The following is a 20,376-nucleotide window of genomic DNA, read 5'->3' on the forward strand; positions in this document are numbered from 1 at the left end:
GAAAGCGTAAGAATCCAGCAAAGCTCCTGATTTCCAATACCGTAAGATCTATATTCTATACTTTCAACTGCGATTTTAATTCAAAAATAAACATAAAATCGAATTTCGTTCACTGATTATTAAACTGCAATCTTTGGTTCATAAGCTTTAGATCATCACTTTCTGCATTTCCATTGCATCTATCAAAATAATGTCACCAAAGAGCATTAAACCAAATGATATTTTTCATAAATTTTAACTTATAAAGTTTTGTTTGTAACAGCTATTTTACTATTTTATAAAATAACTTTTTAATACAAAAATTTTTTGTTTAAAAAATTTTTATATTAAAAAAAACTATTTTAAAAAAGGTAAAAAAGCTGTCCCAAAAGAATCATAAAACTTTCTTTGAAACAGCATCAGGCTTAACGTCAAAAAGCTTGATTAAAGCAATAAGCTGAACAAAAAAAAAAAAAAAAGAACCCCACACTGAAGAACTGAACTGGATCAGTAATGAATATATTGAGTAATGAGATAATAAACTAAACAGTGCTAGTAACAAACCATGTCTTCAACACTAAACAATCTGTCACACACTGACAAAACAAAATATAATGTACATAACAGCACAGCAAAAGATACAGGACGAAATGTGCATCAAGATTACCAATTGTCTATGATACAAGAGACAGCACCAGCTGTAAAATATAACATGTAAATGTGAAAATGGGCAAAAAAAAAAAAAAAAGAAAGAATACCCTAATTAAAATAGGCCTCTAATTCATCAAATATATGAAGATGGGGAGAGGAAAAACAGTAACACATACACATACATATCTATCTCTGCCAATAGGCGAATATACACAGGCAACCTGGAAACTTCTCCCCCCAACTTATGCTCTCTCAAATGAAATTGTGCCTGCCAACCATTTGATAATATATCATCAGTGGGTCAGTTTCCAAAAAACTAATCGAGGAGAATCTGATCTATCTTTCTAGACTCCAATAACCTCGATCGCCGCAGCCGGAGGATGCGAAGGAGGAGAAAAATCCCCTTGAGCTTCAAGAAAATCGAAGATAACCAGGCAATCAAAAGCCAATCATCTACACAAACATCTGAGAGAAAAGAAGGATGGAGCTATCAGATCCAAGCGGGAGAAACCCGATCATTTGCGACTTGCGGACGACCCCTGGTTGGTGTCGGCGGTCTATTTGCATTAAGCTCCTGAGATAAAAACATACAAACATGAGTAACAAGATCGAATAACTCAATAGCATTTTTTTTTTTTCTTGTGAGAATGAAGGAAACCTGCATCCACGTATCCTCAATATGGCGCTCTGGTGATGTTTCTGGTGAAGCTATTGCAGGTGGCAGAGGATGAATAAGTTTTGGAACGACTACCAGATCTCTTCCTAAGACTAAAATGGCCCCTGCATTGTTTGCTGTACCTGTACTTGTACAACATTCAAGAGATCAGCTGGGAGATCTAATAACATAATTCAAAATATTAGGCCTTATAAATTTTTTTATTGACTTTGAGATGAGTGTAATACAAAAATAATTAATATTGCACTCATTTCAGTATAAACTTAAGGGTTTTAGTTTTTATCAGGGTTTCCGGAATAAAATTTTTTCCAATAATATGAATACAGTTAAAAATGCTGCAAAAAAATCAAAATTCTAACCACAATAGTTGGTTGCTGAGAAGAGAGTTATCAAATGTCCTTGAGCAAAACGCTCAAAACCATCCATTACGCATTCGTGTGCGCGGACTATGAGCTGTAAATCATTGTTATTGCAGAACTCCATAACACGGTCAGGCTGCAGAAAAAAGGCTAATCTTTTTAGAAGAGTTGCGTACCAATATAATTCAGAGTGGACGAAATTGAAAAGCACAATGCAATAACAAAAAAAAATCGACTTGGTTCAGTAATTTGAATGAAATCAGCATAACATTTGCAATCAAATGTTAATATTGAGCGAGTATTAGCACATTTGAAGCTGGACTTCCATTTTAAAAATGATAGATAAGCTTAAGTTTATTTGAAGCTAGACCACCAATTTAATAATCACATGCATATTGGAAGAATATGGGATGTGTAGGCCATTAAAATTTGCATCCGGCTGTTCTAAGAGAGTTTGTACTAGGTTAAACTTTCAAAAGACAAATTATATTACAAATAAGATACTAAATAAAGATTTTGTCCTCATTTTGCAAGGGCGTAAGGATTTGGTTCCAGGTTTCCCATAGACATAAGCCCTATAATTAATTACTCATCCTAGTGATGAGAGAGAACTTTCGATTAAGACTGGTCAACGAGCGTTAAATAGTTAACATATGGTAGTAGTGAATTTTGGTTTTTAGGATTGATAAATTTTATTGCCATTAGTTTAAACCGGATGATGAGGAGAATGATGATGAACTTGAACCACATCTTGGTGCAAATGCTCCTCCTCAACCACCTCCTTTATAGTCTCCTCCTCATCACAAGATTGCAATGGTGGCTCGGTGCAAACTTCTCATCACAATGAAAACATTGTCCCTTAACCCGCTTCTCCTAAACCTCTATCTCAAGCAACTGCTTGAAATTTCCCCCATGCCGCCCAATCCCCTATCCTTGCGTACTCTATGAATGGGCACAGTCCCTTAACCTGCTTCTCCTTGGGTATTTCTAGTATGAAGCTCTCAAATTGTTGCCCTTGTTGCTTCTCTCAAGTGAGTGTCCTCCACCAATTGGGCAAGCTCCATAGCCTCTCCCAACCCTCGTGGCCTCAATAACCAGACAACAACCCTAATCTCTGACTTTAGTCCCTTCATGAAATTCCCCTCCAACACTATCTCAGATAGCCTCCCCACTTGGCTGGACTGGTGCTCAAAAGTCCCGATAATCCATAATTGTTCCTTCCTGAACCATAGCAAAAACTGCTTGTAGAAAATCTCCTCTCCAACTGGTTCGAAAATGTTCTAATAAACTATCTTTGAACTCCATCCATGATTTGATTGGATCTCTCATGTCTCTCCACTAATACCAATACAAGGCCTTCACCTCCAAAAGCATAAAGTTGTCTTCGTGAGTCTCTCATCCTCCATCAGCCATTTACCGCAAAGTATCTATCCACCCTATACATCCACCCATGAGCATCTTCCCCCTCAAACACAGGCATCTTCAACATTCTCTATCAGATCCCCTCCGCCCCAACTTCCTCTTCCACCTCCGGCTCCTCCCATGTGGCGATTGATATGATCTCTCCATTGTTCTCACCTCTCCTCCTTTCATAAATGTTCTCTTTCTAAAAATCAGTCCTCATTTCTTCCTCTCAATTTCTCCTCATGTCATGTTCTTCACCTATTTCCCTCCTAGTTATCGGTTCAAGAGATAGCCTATTTTCCTTGTCACTCAATATTTCTACCACTCGTTCATTCCCCATAGTGCTGATATTGGGGTCTCTCCAACTTCCACTGTTGTCGGTTGGATGTGAAACTCCAATGTTTTCTTGATCATGTTCTCTAGGTTAGAAACTCTTCCTTCCATGAATGAAAACTGTTCTTCAACTTCAGATTTGAATTGGCTCACTTCTTCTAGTTTTTCTTCCAAAGCATCCACTTTATTAGCCTCCATAGGTCCCAAAAAAGTACTATAATGTCAATTTGACAAGAATCTAACCTCCACACAGCAAATACAATAATAGCATAAAGAAAACGAAACAGAAAACAACGAGAAATATCTTTATTTTTGCACAACAAAACAAGATACAAGTTAATCTACTATTCGAGAGAGATTGGCTCTCTACCAACCCTAGGCACCGCTAGGAGTAACTCCAAAGAAAACTACAACAAACACAAATCACATAATCCCCATCAAATAATCCAATTAACCTTAATATAAATCTTCCTACTTCCTTTCCAAATCTGAATTCAAATCAGCTATCTTTCTCTAAATAAGCCTTTCCTAATTCTCTCCCAAACCTAAATTCAAATTAGTCATCTTTCCCTAACTAAACCTTTCTTAATTTCCTCCCAAATTTGAATTCAAATCAGCCTTCTTTTCCTAAATAAACCTTTCATAATTCCCTCCCAAATCTGACTTCAAATCAGCCTTCTTTCCCTAAATGAATATTTTCTAATTTCCTCTCAAATCTAAATTCAAATCAACCCTCTTTCCCTAAAATAACTTTCCTAATTCCCTATGTTTACTTCTGTGTAATATCCAAAGGAAACAAAACAAAAATTTTTATATCTCTGCCTTACTAAAATCCTGCTCAAAATCCTTGCACAATTCTTATGGAAAACTGCCCAAAATCCAGCTCAAATCTTGCATTTATTGTAGTCAAATCCACAGCTCAAATCTTGCATTTACTGAACCTAAATCCTGCACAAATCCTATCCTGTTAACTGTCAGCAGCACAAAATCTTGCTTTATCCCTGCTGCAGCTGCTTGTCATCAGGCTAGTGGGAAATAAAAAAAGAAAAAAAAAATCAATATAGAACTCCCTCTCTGCTCTCACATAGCCACAGCCCCTCTACTTCTGCCTTTTCCAACCAAACTCAGCTCTTCCCCTTCATACAAGCACTGCTGCTCCACCTAAACCAACACCTGCCCATGAAAGCTCCCTCCTACAACAGATCTCCCTAACAGCTCCTACCTCTTAGTGGAGCAAACATAGCAACAGTTGTTGGCTTTTTCTCCCATCCCAGCTGATCTCCACGCGTCAAGTAAGCCTTCAAGCTAATCCCAACATCTAAGCCATTACAGTAACTCCTCCACACGTGATCCTTCCCTTCCCACTCTTCCAATCAACATTCTGATTCCCTTGACTTCTTAAACAGCAAGGCTCACACAACTCCTCTCCGCTTCCTCCTTGCTTTAAGGTAAAGAGACAAAAATCTTTGTCTCTACCCACGTGAAAGCAAGAAAAAGAAGCAACCTTTGAGTAGTTTTGTACTTAGTTGTAATCATTCCAGCATCTCACCTAACCCAATGCCCTCAACTTCCCACCTGAATCCTGCAGCCCATTACAAGTTCACTTGAAACCCACAAATCTAAGCCCATGATAGCTGCTCTTGGCAGCAGCAAATTATTAGGTCCGGTCACCGGACCTAAAAATAGATCCGAACATCCAATAAAAACTTGCCACATGAATTACGCTTTGACTGTGTTTTAGGTGTGCTTTACCTGAGCTTTTGACTACGCTTTTTGACTGCGCTTTGACTGCGCTTTTGACGCGCTTGACTTAAAATAATATTTTATTGGTGTCCGAACGTATCTCTAGGTCCGATGACTGGACCTAACAATTTGCCCTTGGCAGCATCCTACTTCTAAAATCCAATCATAACATAGCCTCACTACACTCTCCAAATCAGCATCCATCAAAATAACCTAGAAAGCCCATGTGACAGCCCACAGAACTAAGCCCATATACTGTTAGGAAGCTTCAATCCACCTACATTTCCTAACAGCAAGCCAGTCCACCTTTAGTCAATCCCTCATGAAACCTCAAATCAGCCCACATTGAACAAAATTCTCTAGTAGTCATTCCAAGGCCCAAAAGCCACACACAACTTCTCTTTAGGCAGCCATTTCACAAGCAAAACCAGTGCACCAACCAAATCCACTAAAAGGCTCATTGCATCCCAATCTTCCTTTTGCAAGTTACCTTCTCTATAATACATGCTGTTAACATTAATCAGAGCAATTAGTGTTGTTGATGTTTTGATTAGTTATGTCACTTAAATTTTTGTTTTACATCCCAACAGTTACTCAGCATTGTTGATTTTATTAGTCCCACATGCAAGTCTAAATATGTTTGTATCTTAGCATATTTGTACATATATTAAAAAAAAAAAAAAGAAATATAAAAAAAGAGAGGAAAAAAATATACAAAAAAGAGAGGATTTTCTTCATGTAAATTTTGCAATCTCCACTGACCTTAAAGGTGTAAATTTCTAAAACTCAGATTCCCTATTTCGTCGTTTGCGGCGAACCGACAAACCCCCTATACGCCCTCTCATAGCACGGTGGGAGGAGACCTGATGCGACGCCTACGACGAGGCGGGTAATCGCCTAAAATCTCATTTTCGCTGTTTGCGGCGGACCTGAGAACCACCCATACGCGCTCTCGTAGCACGGTAGGAGGGAGTCTGGTGCAACGCATATGGCGAGGTGGGTAAGCCCTATACACGCTCTTGTAGCGTGGTGGGGAAAGCCACTTGTGTTCTTATACCAGTACTTTTGAAGACCCCATACACACTCTAGTAGCATTGTCGGACGGCCCAGTTTCTCATAGTTTCCCTTAAGCGGGGGAAACGCTAGGAGTCTGCAGAAATTTTCAATGACGCAAGGGACTTGGACTTGAACTTGCACTGTGGACTAAAGCTTGAACTCAAATTTGAGCAAGAAGATCTTAATTGGAACAATAATGACTTGGAATTAAAGGAACTAATTTGAACTTGATTTGAACACTAATTGAAAATGAATTAAACAATCTGGACCCAAGCAAGGACTTGATTCGAACTACAGGGGACTCAAACTTGCAAATTTTTGTACATCAGTGAATTTCACTCTAATGCATATAACAGAGAACTCAAACTCAAGCAAAATACAATGAGCTTAAGTTTGAATTCAAGTGAATGATGACAAGGGACCCAACCGAACTGCAAAAGACTTGAACTTTTACTCAAACTCGGACTAGAACTTGAACTCGAGATCAAACCTGAACTTGAATCTAAATTGAACAATAAGAAGTTGTGCTTGCAAGCTATTGGAATTCAATGAACTAGAACTAAGACGATGAAATGCGCAAACTAAATTACACAAGAATGTGTGAAGCCTTGTGATGAGCCAAAGGACTACAAATACAAATCACTTGTGAGCAAATGAAGAGGCATAGTGGACAAGGATAATTCTTATATCCCATTCACAAGCAACAAGCAATATGAATATGCAATTTGGTTGTAGAAAATGTTGCAGAACTTCTAATCCACATAGAAACAATATGAAACTAGTGGTGTTCATATCAATCAACTCACAAGCCTATGTTAGAGAAGCTTGAAAGCATTAAAAAGGGCGAGCTATTAGTGGATGTGATTGTTGATATGCAAAGAAGGGCAACGACCCACACATGATTGTGAGCATGAATACAAAATTTTCATAAAACATGACGGCTCATTTGTGGGGAAAGATACGATCAATAAACAAGTAAATACACCGGTCTTCTACAATGTAGAATCGATGTGCAGTGAACGTGACAACACTTGCAAATGATTGTATACAATAATAGAGATCAATTAACCTGTGGCAATCTCTTTTAAAAGACTACAATTTCTTACAAGTTCTGAAGATACGTGTACCATGAGTTTAGTAAGTACAAGGGAATTGTTGATGAGTATAACTCAATCAGCATTCAACAACAACGATGCAAGTTAATCATGCAAACTACAATATGTTCCCAAAGAGGCTGAAAGGATTTGTAATGTTCAACATGACGCATGCACAAACAACGGAATTTGCAAGGTAGATGAATATGAATAAATATAATGGCATATATGTCATCGACAATAGTTCAATGTTCAGAAAGTACATTGATAAAAGAAATTAATACACAATGGACATGACGAGCAATGTATTCAATGAGTTTGAAATAAATGCACCAGTCTCTTACGATATGAGGCTAGTGCGTAATAAATGTGATGATGTTATGTGAATGCCTACAAGTAGCACTAGAAGATCTGCAATACATATGGGTTCCCTAGGAATACAGATGCACGCAATACATCTCACATGTAATAGCAGATGTATTGCAAGGACCAGAGACGACAACAAAATGCATAAAGAATGTGGCAAATGCAAACTCCTATGAATTACCGTGGGAGACCTGTCACATACACAAAGTGAAATCCCCGAACAGATACAGGAGACCGTAATCAAATGCAAACCTCTACGAGTTGCTAAAGAAGACTCATTTCATATTTAACATTTCATTTGCAACTAGAGAAGGACGATATGCAAGCGGGAAAGATGATATGCATCAAATACAAACTACTATGGGCCGCCACAGAAGATTAGTCATAAACATCACAAGATGCAGATGTACATACAATATGTCTTCTGTAGCCAAAGGCAGTATACCTACAGTATATGTATGCAAGGCACTTGCGATTTGTTACAGCACACTCATATTCAACAAATGTCAATCAAATATGTCGATCATTTGCAAGCAGAGACGAATAACAAACAACAAATGCAGGCCTCTACGACTAAAAACAGGAGATTAGTTGGTGCACTACAATCTACTTGCATAAACCATACAAGTAGTGCACGACAGTCTACCTGTACGAAACGGACAAATAACCACAATATGACGCCACGCCACTAGATCCGTAATATCCATGCAAGCGGACATAAGGTATTTACAAGTATTCCAAGAATGACCCCGCACATGCACCATAATTTGTATACACGTAGGTACACAAAAGGGCATGTGCAATCACAAAACCCACATGGTCCCCGACGAGCGTGATGTATTCACACACGTGACGTCTAAGGATGTTGTGCAGGTCAATAAATTTGAACTCGATCCTCATAAACAGGTAAATAGGAGTCAAGAAGGTTCAAAAAATAGTTATGAAATGCCCCAAAACACACGCATGGGCCCCGACGAGCGTGTTATGGGTATATATGTGACGTCTAAGGATATTGCGCGGGTGAATAAATGAACGTAGTTCGAGCTCGATCCTTCTCTATAGATAGATAGGAGTCGACACGGCTCGAATTATCAAATAGATATATAATCAGGATGTCGACCAGAATATCTATTTTATACGTTCATATAAGGCCTTCAACCAAGAAAAATTCATCAACAAAGGTATAAAGCCTATGAGTCCAATCCTCTGTCGACTAGTAGACAGAGTCGACAAAGTTCAATGCACAAATGGGAATGACCTAAAACACCCCCGATGATGACCGTGTTGAATGTTCATCTCAACCGGAGGGGTTCACAAACAATTTCAAATACTTCCATATTACCACAAAATTCAAATTCTAAAATCTTAAAATCCAAAATATTTTAAATTGAAATAATCCATCAAATAACTTAAAGCAAAATTCATCCACACTCCGCAATAGTCTGTCGAGGTACAAATTGAAATTTATTTCAACTCACATAGAGCTAATGTCTAGTCAAAAATATCACTAAGATCCATTCTCAAATAATCTTCTATCAGTAAGGACGTGGTACGTGTCCTCTAACCGGCAGTTTTGCCACCAAATGGCACCGCAGGATAAACGGTTATAACCCGAGGCCCTCTGAACAGAGTGGTTTTGCCGCCAAATGGCATCACGAGATAACGGTTATGACTAGAACCAATATATTCCTTAGTGGCATCAAATCCTTTATATATGAATCAATAAGATATAATTGATAGAACACAAAGCCCTCTATTAGCTAAGGTGGATTCAAATTTGTCCCCTTAGACAACATTCATCCTAGGTCTACAAGATACCCTTGGACAAAGCAACTAATGGCTGCCGATAAGGATCATTCTGTCATATTGGGTCGACTACCTCCGCTGACTAAGTAGACCAGCGACAACGATGGTCCGGGATAAATGAATCCTGGGATCTTGATCGGGTCCATCATCCATTCCCCTACCATCCACTTTAAGTGAAAGATGGTAAAATTTCAAATTTAAATATCAAAATTTTCAAATTTCCAAACCCATGTTGCTACTATATGCCAGATTACACGTATCTTTTATGTATCTGATTGACGACTAGCCTTAATCGAAAGTTCTCTCTCGTTATCGGGAGGGATAATTAACTATAGAGGCTTGCGCCTATAGGAAATTAGAACTCAGATCATAAAGTCCTCGCAAAATGAGGGCGAAATCTCTAGGTAGTATCTTATCTGCAAGCCCATCTGCCTTCAAAAATTTACCCTGTAACTTAATTCCGTTAAAACTCCCCCAAAAGAAAAGCAAGCAGGTGGAGGCTGGGGCCGAATTTTTGGAGCCCAGACCCTCCTGATTTTAGTTTTCTATGATAAATAATTAAAGGTGGAACTAATCTACTTTTGAGCCCCACCAACTCAGCTGCTAGTCCATCAGAATGCTATGAGAATAATATAAGATTAAGGAAGGCTATTGAATAGATGGAAAGCTCACCCCAAAAGTTACAAGACCGGGGCCTCTAGCATTTGGTCTTAAGCCTTCAACGCTATCATTCTCTGTTGGATCAGACCTACATAAAAAAGATAGTAATAAGCATACCAAGTTGTGCGTGGATATAAGACAAATGACAATTTAATAGGGTAAGGACATACCATAAAAGATCCATAAGAACTACAGATCCTGCTTCCATTGTAATTGGACGTTGTAGGTTCTCAATCTGTCCTATATGATTTATGGACCGCCCAATGCCACCATGCATGCAGATAATTTTTTTCTCAATTAATGCAGCCAAAGGAAGCCAATTGAATAATCTATTTATACGTTGCCACGCCCAAATTCCATCACGTTCTCCCTATTACCAAATGCAAGCAAACCACAATGTGTGTTTTAGAAAAAATTGCAGCATCATAACAACATTGAAGAGAAATGTAACCGCGGTAATCTTACTACCATTCGCTCAATGCATTCTATTCGAAAACCAAACAATGCATTAATATCAGCTGCCTCATGGTTCCCTCGAATTAAATGTACATTATGAGGATGCTCAACCTGCAGCATAAAACTTATCATATAAGATGTCCCAAAAGTTAAGGTTGAGAATGTTAAAAAAGATTGTTCTTCAGATGAACTATACCTTTAAGGCAAGAAGAAGACTAATAGTTTCCAAACTATGCTGACCTCGATCAACATAATCTCCTAAGAAGAGATAATCAATATAACTGTAAATCACAAGACAGAAAGAGAAAATTATGAAATTTTCCCTCCAAAATAAATAAATTATGAATAATAGGGAAAAAAACATGCAAGGTAAGCCCAACACAAAGTAAGAAAATTCAGGAGATTTCTGTTTAAAAAAAAAACTTTAGCAATTAAAAAAAAAATGTCTGGCGTGCTTGGTTCTGTTTTTAGATCCTGTTTTTTCTTACAAAAATAACCACTAATGCTAGAAAATATGCTTGATCGCTTCATTTCCCTCAACAAGATAAAAAGCACTGCAACACTGATTTTTTGTTCCTTTCTCCCATCGTCCTTCCTATCTCCACCGCCAACGATTTGCCTATGAAGCCAAGACATGAAAGAATCAAAAGAAGGTAAACTTCGATGATTTCTTGAAGCTCGTTGATTTTGTGTAGTGGACATTGCTCTTTTCTTCTTTCCATTTGCTAAGGGCTGTTTCATGCAATCAGTGGAGGAGGTAAGATGTGCATTTGACTCGTCCAAAAGAGCATAGCCATGAGCATGAAGGACAGAAAGTTGAGTCTGATATGCTTATATTGTCATTACTTTCCAAAATATATTTAATCTACTCTTTGATAATTAATTCTTAACCTCCCTTACCTCCTATATGCAAAAAAGGCAATTTTATATCAAGTTATATGATCATTGATGACTTTCTTGAACTATCTATTAATATTAAAATTAAAAGTTTTACTTTGTTTTCAGCTTATTAGGTTAAATTTCATTCATAAATATAATCGATCATTCTAACATGCGCTTGGGGTACATGTGCCTTTGCTATTAATAGAAAATGACTTTAGGTTGAAAATACAAAAATTACCAAATTTTATGGGGCCTACAAGACCAATATACATATATAGAGTTTCATGTCAGTTATTTTTTATCGATCATGCCATGCCAATTAAGCTATGTGACATGCTAAAGCTCTGCAGCAAAAAAATACAAGAACTAAATGAAGAAATTAAAATTGTCTGTATGCATGGTTCATAACATAAATTAGAGCATAGATCCGCTAAATAAATTGACAATACCAGGATGGAAACAAGTAAAACACAAATTACACAGCATGCTTTTACTATAAATACCTTTAAAAGAGGCATATAGCATGCCAAGACTTTCTAAAAAGCATCACATATAGGCGAATAACTTATCATTACAGACCTTGACTGTAATAAATTAGAATTGTACTATATATCAGAATCATTTTAGGGGACATCATGGTATCATTTCATTGGTAAAAGACCATATAAAAACCAATTTAGTATGTCCAGTAAAAGGCAAAAGGTTATTATCTTACGCTATATCTCCAGCTGTTGAAGGAGCGCCATACTCATCAAATAAGCGCATGAGATCACCAAATTGGCCATGTAAATCGCCAAAGATCTTAACAGGAGCTTTAATTTGCAAGACACTTGGTTCACTGGAAAATATTCGTTCAGCACTGTCGCAGAGATCTGCAATTTCATTCCAGTCCAAGAAAAATGGCCTACGTACAGGAGGCTTCCAACCACGGGGCTTCAGAAGATGTGCAATGACCTGCATCAAGTTAAACCAGATGCATGAAGGTACAAAAACAATGCATGAAAGAATGCTGGTATGACTGTAAGTCTTGATATTTAGTTCTGATTCTCTGAAGAAAAAAAATCAATAAACTCCACTGCTCTTTGCTTTTTAGTAATATACCGAATTCAAAGCATCTTTCCATAGAAAATAAACAAATTCATGATATGTGCATAATCTCAAAATACTGATTTCTTGATTGGTATTATATGATGACCTTTTTGGGTACACTATTAATTGACATTTGACGATCCAGTAACTTCCTAGCTGCAGTAGCATTCTCCGGAGTTCCATAGCTCACTCTTCTTCCCTCATTCTCAAACTGGTCAATGGAAAGTTGTCTGACCATACCCCCCAAAGCTCCCCCTGTTTCTGCAGCTACAACAACCTGTGCACGTTTAAGAAATTAAAATTTTTTGTTTTAAACAATCTTCCATAAAATCAGAAAATTATACTTGGCCAGGCTTAATAATAAAAATACCAACCGCACGGTGATGTAGCCGAACCCCAAGTGTTGGGGTATTAGTTGGCATAGAAGAATCTGATGTTTTTACCGAATCTGGCATTTGTTTCCCACTGGGAGTAGCCTCTGGACCGCCATCATGTTCAGCCAACTGCTCAACTTCACCATTTATTTGACGAGCCTTGGCAGCAGCCAAAGCAGCACTTATTGCCTCAGCCTCTGCCGCTGAGTTTTCAACCAAATACTCTACACCTTTGCTCAATCTCCTGCATACACCCAAACCAATACTTTTGTCAATTGTTCCAATATCCATATAATTTGTATAAAGCATCGCATAGAAAAAGTCAACTAGAATCTAAGCTCAAAAGATAACAACAAGTTCCTTGTTTCTCTTAGTGCTATTCAGGTGGACATAACCCCGCACCAAGTTTCACGATTGGTTTTCATCAAGAAAGGCTATAATGGGTAATTCAAGCATATAAACTTGGGTTTCTGAGGATATGATCTGGTCCATTTCTTAAATTTTGGGATAGCCTAATAATAATAATGATGATAAATTATCAGGTATGAAATAGTACCTACGAACACAGTCCAAATAAGTCAAGGTAGTTGGCACAAATTATGCATCAAAGCCTTGATTCAGGCGTATCCTCATTAGTATATTGTTAGACGGGTCGCCGAACGCAAGCCGTAAGGGTTAGGGAGCTGTTTTGGAAGGATTTTTGAGGGATTTGGGAGGGAAATTTGAATGTAGAGACTGTTTAGAGATTTCCTTTTGAATTGTATGCATTCAATCGTTGGTTTTCCTAGGGTTAGGGCATCTTGAATTTGGCTGAAATTCGAGACCTCTTAGTTTCTTTGGGCTCTAGCGGCATCTAGAGATTTGGGAGAGAAAGATCCACCTCTCGAGTAGAGAATCAATTGTATCTTGGTATTTTTTGTGTCCCTTTCATCAAATAATACAAATTATCTACTGTTTTGTGGTTTTGTATTAATTTTTGTGGAGAATTCTCGCTGTTTTCTGAAGATTGATAGGAAATATTTGAGATCAACAAGTGTTTCTTATCAAATTGGTATCAGAGCACATCGATCTAAGGGGAACCAAGGGCCGGAAGGAAAGTGAAAGTTTTGGAGGGAAAACTTGGGCAACTCAAAGCAGATTTTGAGGGGCAGATTGCTGATTTTCAAAATCAAATCGCATTCGTCAATGAAAGCATGGAGGGAAAGTTTGTCGTAGTGGAATACATGTTGAAAAAATTGCTTGAAGCCAAACCCAACCCGGCGACATCGGAAGCAAAGGAAACTACTTGTAGCCATGAAAGAGGTGGGAACCCTATAGGGGTGTAAACGAGTCGAGTTTTGGCACTATCGAGCTCGGCTCGTTAGTCGGAAAGGAAGCTCGAGCTCGAGCTCGGCTCGTTAGTCGGAAAGGAAGCTCGAGCTCGAGCTCGAGTCGAGCTCAAAAGACGAACTCAAACTCGAGCTCGTCACACTATTAACGAGCTCGAGCCGGCTCGCAAGCTACTTGATTATGATTAGATTTCCCATTTTTCTCATTTTTCCCACCTAATGTTTCATTTTGCCGCCTTGTCCTTTTGTATTTCAAAAAGTAGAAACACTATGATTTTTTTAGCATGAACCTGCAACAACTCTTTTTGGGAAAGCAACTAATAGTTTTTACTCATACTTTTTTAAAACTTCTCTCATATATTAATGAAGATGAGATATAGGTTGTCCTATTATATAGGAAGTCATGTCATATAGGCCGAAATAGGTATATTTTTATTGAATAGGCATCCTTTTTTAAAAACTATAGGCCGAAACTCCTCTAGCATATTTATTTTTTTAAAATAAAAATATGTTCGCTAATTAATTTAATTATTTAAATAATTTTGAGCCAACTCGCGAGCTCATGAGCCAAGCCTGAACCAGCTCGAACTCGAGCTCGTTTAATAAACGAGCTCAAGCTCGTGCTCGAAGCTCGATAAGCTCGGCTCACGAGCCGGCTCGGCTCGCTTACACCCCTAGAACCCTAACATGTTTAGGGGAAGGGAAAACCCCAAAATGAATATCCTGGAGGGCGTAGACGGAATACCTCCCCTAGAAAAACTTTCTGGGAGGAGACGAGCATTGGCTATGCAAGAAGGGATGTTGAATTTGTAAGGAAGGCGGATGATTTCGATCGTCGGGGTGCTAATTTTGAAATAAGAAGAGGAGATTTTGAGGAAATATTTGGGTATGAGCGACGAAGGGAAGAGCGTTACGATTGGGGGGACCTCCTCTTCGAGGAATAAGAGGCTATGGAGGATTCATAGAAAACGGGGTGACACGAAGGTGAGAAAGTTGAAGATGCCAATCTTTGAGGGCAAGGACACATACGGGTGGATATACAAGGTAGAAAGATATTTCACTGTCAATGGGTTAACGGAGGAGAAGAGACTGATGGCAGCGGGTCTATGTTTGGAAGGGAAGGCTTTGTTTTGGTAAAAATGGAGGGACATGCTTCCATTTGATGGAACGTTTCCAAACTAGCAGGGGAGGAGACTTCTACGAGCAGTTGTTCGCCTTAACATAGGATGGTTCAGTGATGTAGTACAGGGAGATATTCGAGTACCTTGCTAGCTGATTGGACCTCCTTCCTGAGACAGTGATAGAGGAAAATTTCATGAAAGGACTGACAACAAAAATCCGGGCAACGGTTAGAGTAAAGAGACCTTATGACTTGGGAGAGGCTATGGAGCTAGCTCAATTGGTGGAGGATCAAAAGCACCTGGATAGAGATATGGGAGGAAGGAGCTCAGGAGGTCTGAACAGGACCACCACCTTTCTGAAACCCAAGGAGTCGACACCAAGTACTTTTCGAGAGACTTCAAACGAGAAGATAGTAGGAGTAAGACCTTGGGGCAACTTCAAGAAGCTCACATAAACGGAATTACAAGAGAAAAGGGCGAAGGGTGTTTCAGATGTGATGAGATGTATATGCCAGGGCATAGGTGTAAGGACTAAACTCTTCAAGTTCTTGTTGTTTGTGATAAAGAAGGAATGGAGGGTGGTGTCGTCTTTCCACCTTGCGTACAAGATGGGTCATTGCGATGGGAGTATTGTTAGACTGGTCCATTGGACCGGTCTAGCCGATCTGAAGGGACTGGCTTACTCAAACAAAGGCGGAAATGTCCGCCTCCTATACGTGCCGAACGAAAGACGCAAGGGTTAGGGAGTTGTTTTGGAAGGATTTTTGAGGAATTTGGGAGGGAAATTTGAATGTAGGGACTGTTTAGATATTTTCTTTTGAATTGTATGCATTAAATAGTCGGTTTTCCTAGGGTTAGGGCATCTTGAATTTGGTTGAAATTTGAGATCTCTTAGTTTCTTTGGGCTCCAACGGTGTCTAGAGATTTAGGAGAGAAAGATCCTCCTCTCGAATAGAGGATAAATTGTATCTTGGCATTTTCTGTTTCCCTTTCATCAAATAATACAAATGTAGTTTTGTGTGGATTTTTGTGGAGAATTCTAGCTGTTTTTAGAAGATTGAAAGGAAATACATGAGATCTACAAGTGTTTCCTATCATATACCTTGTTCCTTGAAGCATGGCATTTTCAGTGCTGATATCCGTATACATGTCCCCATTGACAGGAGGAGCAACAGGAGTACCAAGGACTACTGAACCATCAGGAACTGACTCAGGGATCACCTGCCTTTCCCTTTCATCTGAGTATGTATATCCTCCAGGTGATCTCCCGGGTTGTATGTTGGCAGCGGCAACTGCAGCAGCATGAGAAGCAGCAGTTGTTGTCTCAGCAGCAGCTAGATCTTCAGCAGCTAGTAGATCATCTAGCAGCACACCTGATTAAAACAAAAATGCAGATAAAGTAATGAAAATAAAGTAGTCACTATGGACAAAATGGAGCAGTTCAAATAAAATCCAGAAGATCACTAAACTTAATAACAAAAAAAAATGATGATAATGTTAAATTAAAAAAATAAATACGTAAACAAAGCATACATTGAACAAGTCTAGAAGTTGTTGTCACAGAAAAATAACATATGTCAGCATCCGTGCTTATTATTTCTTGTGAAATACTGGCCGTTCAAAGTCCACTGCACTTGTTTTAGTTGCGTATAAATGTTTGCCTCTGATTTGATTGTTTTTCTTTTTCATTTAGTCAGTCTGTAAACTCTCTATCTGAAACATTGGAAATTAATGATTGTTCTGTTCATTGTCTGCTTTAATTCTCGATGACTTGAAAATTGCTTAATTTTATTTAACTTCTGGAGTATTTTTTTTTTTAACTTCTGGAGTAGAATTCTATTATTATTCGGTATTTTATAATCCTGTCATCCGGTTGAATCTGCATAATCCTGTCATCCGGTTGAATCTGCACAAATATGTTGTATAAAATCAATTGTTTTATTCATAAAACGATATTTTATTGTTGGTTCTTTAACTTGTCTTGCTGAGTATGAATTTTTTAAATTTCTTCATGCATGGAGAACTGATTGTACAAGGTGTAACCGTGATTCTAGTTAGTTTTGGATGTGGTTTGCAAAGGAGCTTGTTAACCATGACGTGGGTTGTTACCTCTAGTTTATGAGATATGGGCATAATAATAAGAAATAATAGTAAAAATTATACACAACATGCTATGTACAGGTGGACTCCAAAAATTAGCGCCCATTTCTTTTGAGAGATTCTGTCTTAGTTAAATTTTTAAAAGGCACTATATGTTATGCGGATAAGACACTATTTAGAGATTTCACACTTATTTTGCAATGTTTTATAATTTGATTCTAGGTTTCACATAGACTCAAGCCTCTATGATCATTATCTCTCTAGTGATGAGAGAGAAGTTTCAACTAAGGATAATCCATAAACACTAAATGCTTAGCATTTAGTCACAACAATTTGATTTTATGAGTAATAAAATTTACAACCTTGAACGCATAGTGGATGGGGGAAAGATGATGACAAACTTGATCAACATCTAATAATTCCATCATCCTGGGTTGTTATGATCTACTTAGTCAGTAGAAGTAGTCGACCCAACCTTAACAAAAAAAAAATTACGAGATTATGGGTTGCATCATCCAAGGAATCATTATATGCAAGGGCAAATGTTTATCTAAAGAGTTAGTTCAAGTCAACCTTAGGTAATAGCAAGCTTTCCACCCTATCAAGTTCATCATATGATTTACAACTCAAGGAAGTTGAAGCCATTGGAAAACATCTAGACAGTGGTCATAACCATAACATAATTGTTTCATTTTATAGTGAAACTACCTAGTCAGAGGGTCCTAGTCAAAATCATTATTTAGTGAATCCATTTGATGGAAAAATCACCAGTTTAAAGGACATGTGCCATATTTTTACTTGCATGAGATCTTTTAAGAGTAACAATAGCAATAAACTTGATAGGATCTTGTCCTTTTATAAATTGAGGTTAATCTTAAATCTATCATTATTATAAAATTATTATGGAGAGTGGATGGGTTGTTTCTTTAAGCATTGAGAAAGTATATTTCACTTGAATATTTTTATTATATTTTACATTTATTTGATATTTTTTATATTTTTATATAGTTTTCAACCACATAATGATTTATTTTGGAGTTTAGAAAAATTTGGATAATAATATCCACCCTAGTTGAGATTCTTATTCAACGCGGGCATCATCGAGGTGTGTGTTTGAAACACCTGACTTTGCAATTTGAAGATTTTGAATATAAATGATAACCCCTCTGATTGAATGTGTAATGAACATGCATATCATAGAAGTTTTCTTATGATTGCACTTTATTATTCTAAATCTTGTCAACTCTATCAGCTCATCAAAAGTGATTGGGTTCATCACTTGCATATCATTCAAATTCATTTAAATATTTGTTATAAAGATGCTCGTCAGGGTGGTGCAAGCATTTTTTTACTCCAGTTGTTATGAGAAGTGTTGAAAAACAAACCTAGGAGGAAGGGATTCTTGAAGTCCTACACCTTATTTCTACAATAGCATCTTGTTTCCCTTGCTCCTTCCTTCACACATGTTGTCCTTGCACCACCAGTCACCTATAGCTGCACCTCCACTAGAGATCTCCTCCCCTCCCTAAACCTGTCGGTCAACTTCTTGATGATGTTTCCACCTGCCGGATCCTACTTGCTATCTGGACTGAGAGAGACAAAAACTCTTTATGGCTTCCACCCGAGAGAGAGAGAGAGAAAAGTAAGAGAGGAAGAGAGGGAGAGAGGGAGAGAGCTCACTTTTAAAAAGGAAAAACTAAAATGATTTATTCATTTGCACCTTGAAATAATAAAAGGCACCCCTTTTAAATCAAAATAACCCAAAGGGGAAAAAAGATAAAATAGCCTAAAATAAAGAATAAAACTAAAAACAAAAAATAACTTATTAAATAAGAACCAATATCTAACAATCTCTACCTTAGCTCTTGATTTGAAATGTGATAAACATCCAATGCTAGGATTTCTCCCTTACCATCCTTAACAAGTTTAAGCAATGTTGAAACTTATGATTTGGAAGAGCTTTGGTCAACACATCAGATGCATTATCTTTTGTAGATACCTTCATATCAAATTCATCCTTGCTACAACTCTAGCCTTACATCTAGCCTTATCTACAAGTTTAGCTTTATATCTAGGCTTATCTTCAATACCAGTGTGGGCTCCGAAAATTCACACCCCGGCCTCCGCTAGCTCTTTTCTTATCCGGCGCGGGAGTTTTAACGAACTAAGTTCCGAGGTAAATTTTGGAAGGCAGATGGGTTTGTAGATAAGACACTACCCAGAGATTTCGCCCTCATTTTGCGAGGACTTTATGATCTGAGTTCTGGTTTCCTATAGGCGCAAGCCCCTATAGTTAATTACCCCTCCCGATTACGAGAGAGAACTTTCGATTAAGGCTAGTCATCGATCAGATACGTAGAGATACGTGTTATCTGGCATATAGTAGCAGCAATAGGTTTGGAATTTGGAGAACTGGATTGGATATTGGTAGAATTTGGATTTGAAAATTGGGTTTGGATTTGAGAATTTGGGTTGAAAGTTTGGAAATTTGAAAGGTTTGATATTTAAAATAGAAATTGCACCATCTAGCACTTAAAGCGGATGGTGGGGGAATGGATGATGGACCCGATCAAGATCCCATGGTTCCGTCGTCCCGGGCCATCGTGGTCCCTGGTCTACTTAGTCAGAGGAGGTAGTCGACCCAACCTGACAGAAGGATCCTTGTCGGCAGCCATGGGTTGCTTCGTCCAAGGAGACCTTGTAGACCTGGGTTGGATGTTTGTCTAAGGGGACAAATTTGAATCCACCTTAGCTGACAGAGGGCTTTGTGCCTTATCAATCATATCCTATTGATTCATATCTCAGGGATTTGATGCCAATAAGGAGCGTATTGGCGTTGGCCATAACCGCTATCTGTGGTGCCATTTGGTGGCAAAACCACTCGGTTCAGAGGGCCCCG

At 38.1% G+C, this 20,376-nt stretch overlaps 1 protein-coding gene across 2 annotated transcripts in view; it reads right to left on the reverse strand.

Moving 5' to 3' along the window:
- Nucleotides 1-517: 517 nt before the first annotated feature.
- Nucleotides 518-20,376, reverse strand: part of LOC110106819 (serine/threonine-protein phosphatase BSL3) — a 49,326-nt gene continuing 29,467 nt past the window's right edge. Inside the window, exons 11-22 of one of the 2 annotated variants that reach the window (XR_002304298.2) lie at nucleotides 16,480-16,750; nucleotides 12,929-13,172; nucleotides 12,661-12,831; nucleotides 12,181-12,419; nucleotides 10,780-10,864; nucleotides 10,596-10,694; nucleotides 10,298-10,497; nucleotides 10,140-10,215; nucleotides 1,666-1,801; nucleotides 1,289-1,428; nucleotides 990-1,204; nucleotides 518-898 (exon numbers count right to left, since the gene is read on the reverse strand). Coding sequence is in view for 1 of the 2 variants with exons in the window: in XM_020836854.2 (XP_020692513.1) it covers nucleotides 1,121-1,204; nucleotides 1,289-1,428; nucleotides 1,666-1,801; nucleotides 10,140-10,215; nucleotides 10,298-10,497; nucleotides 10,596-10,694; nucleotides 10,780-10,864; nucleotides 12,181-12,419; nucleotides 12,661-12,831; nucleotides 12,929-13,172; nucleotides 16,480-16,750 (1,745 nt within the window). In the remaining variant the exon portion in view is untranslated. Of the gene's footprint in view, nucleotides 1,205-1,288; nucleotides 1,429-1,665; nucleotides 1,802-10,139; nucleotides 10,216-10,297; nucleotides 10,498-10,595; nucleotides 10,695-10,779; nucleotides 10,865-12,180; nucleotides 12,420-12,660; nucleotides 12,832-12,928; nucleotides 13,173-16,479; nucleotides 16,751-20,376 lie in introns of both variants that reach the window. The other variant, XM_020836854.2, reaches the window with a different exon arrangement.

The sequence above is a fragment of the Dendrobium catenatum genome, unplaced genomic scaffold (genome assembly GCF_001605985.2).
Source record: "Dendrobium catenatum unplaced genomic scaffold, ASM160598v2 fragScaff_scaffold_273, whole genome shotgun sequence".
Lineage (NCBI taxonomy): Eukaryota > Viridiplantae > Streptophyta > Magnoliopsida > Asparagales > Orchidaceae > Dendrobium > Dendrobium catenatum.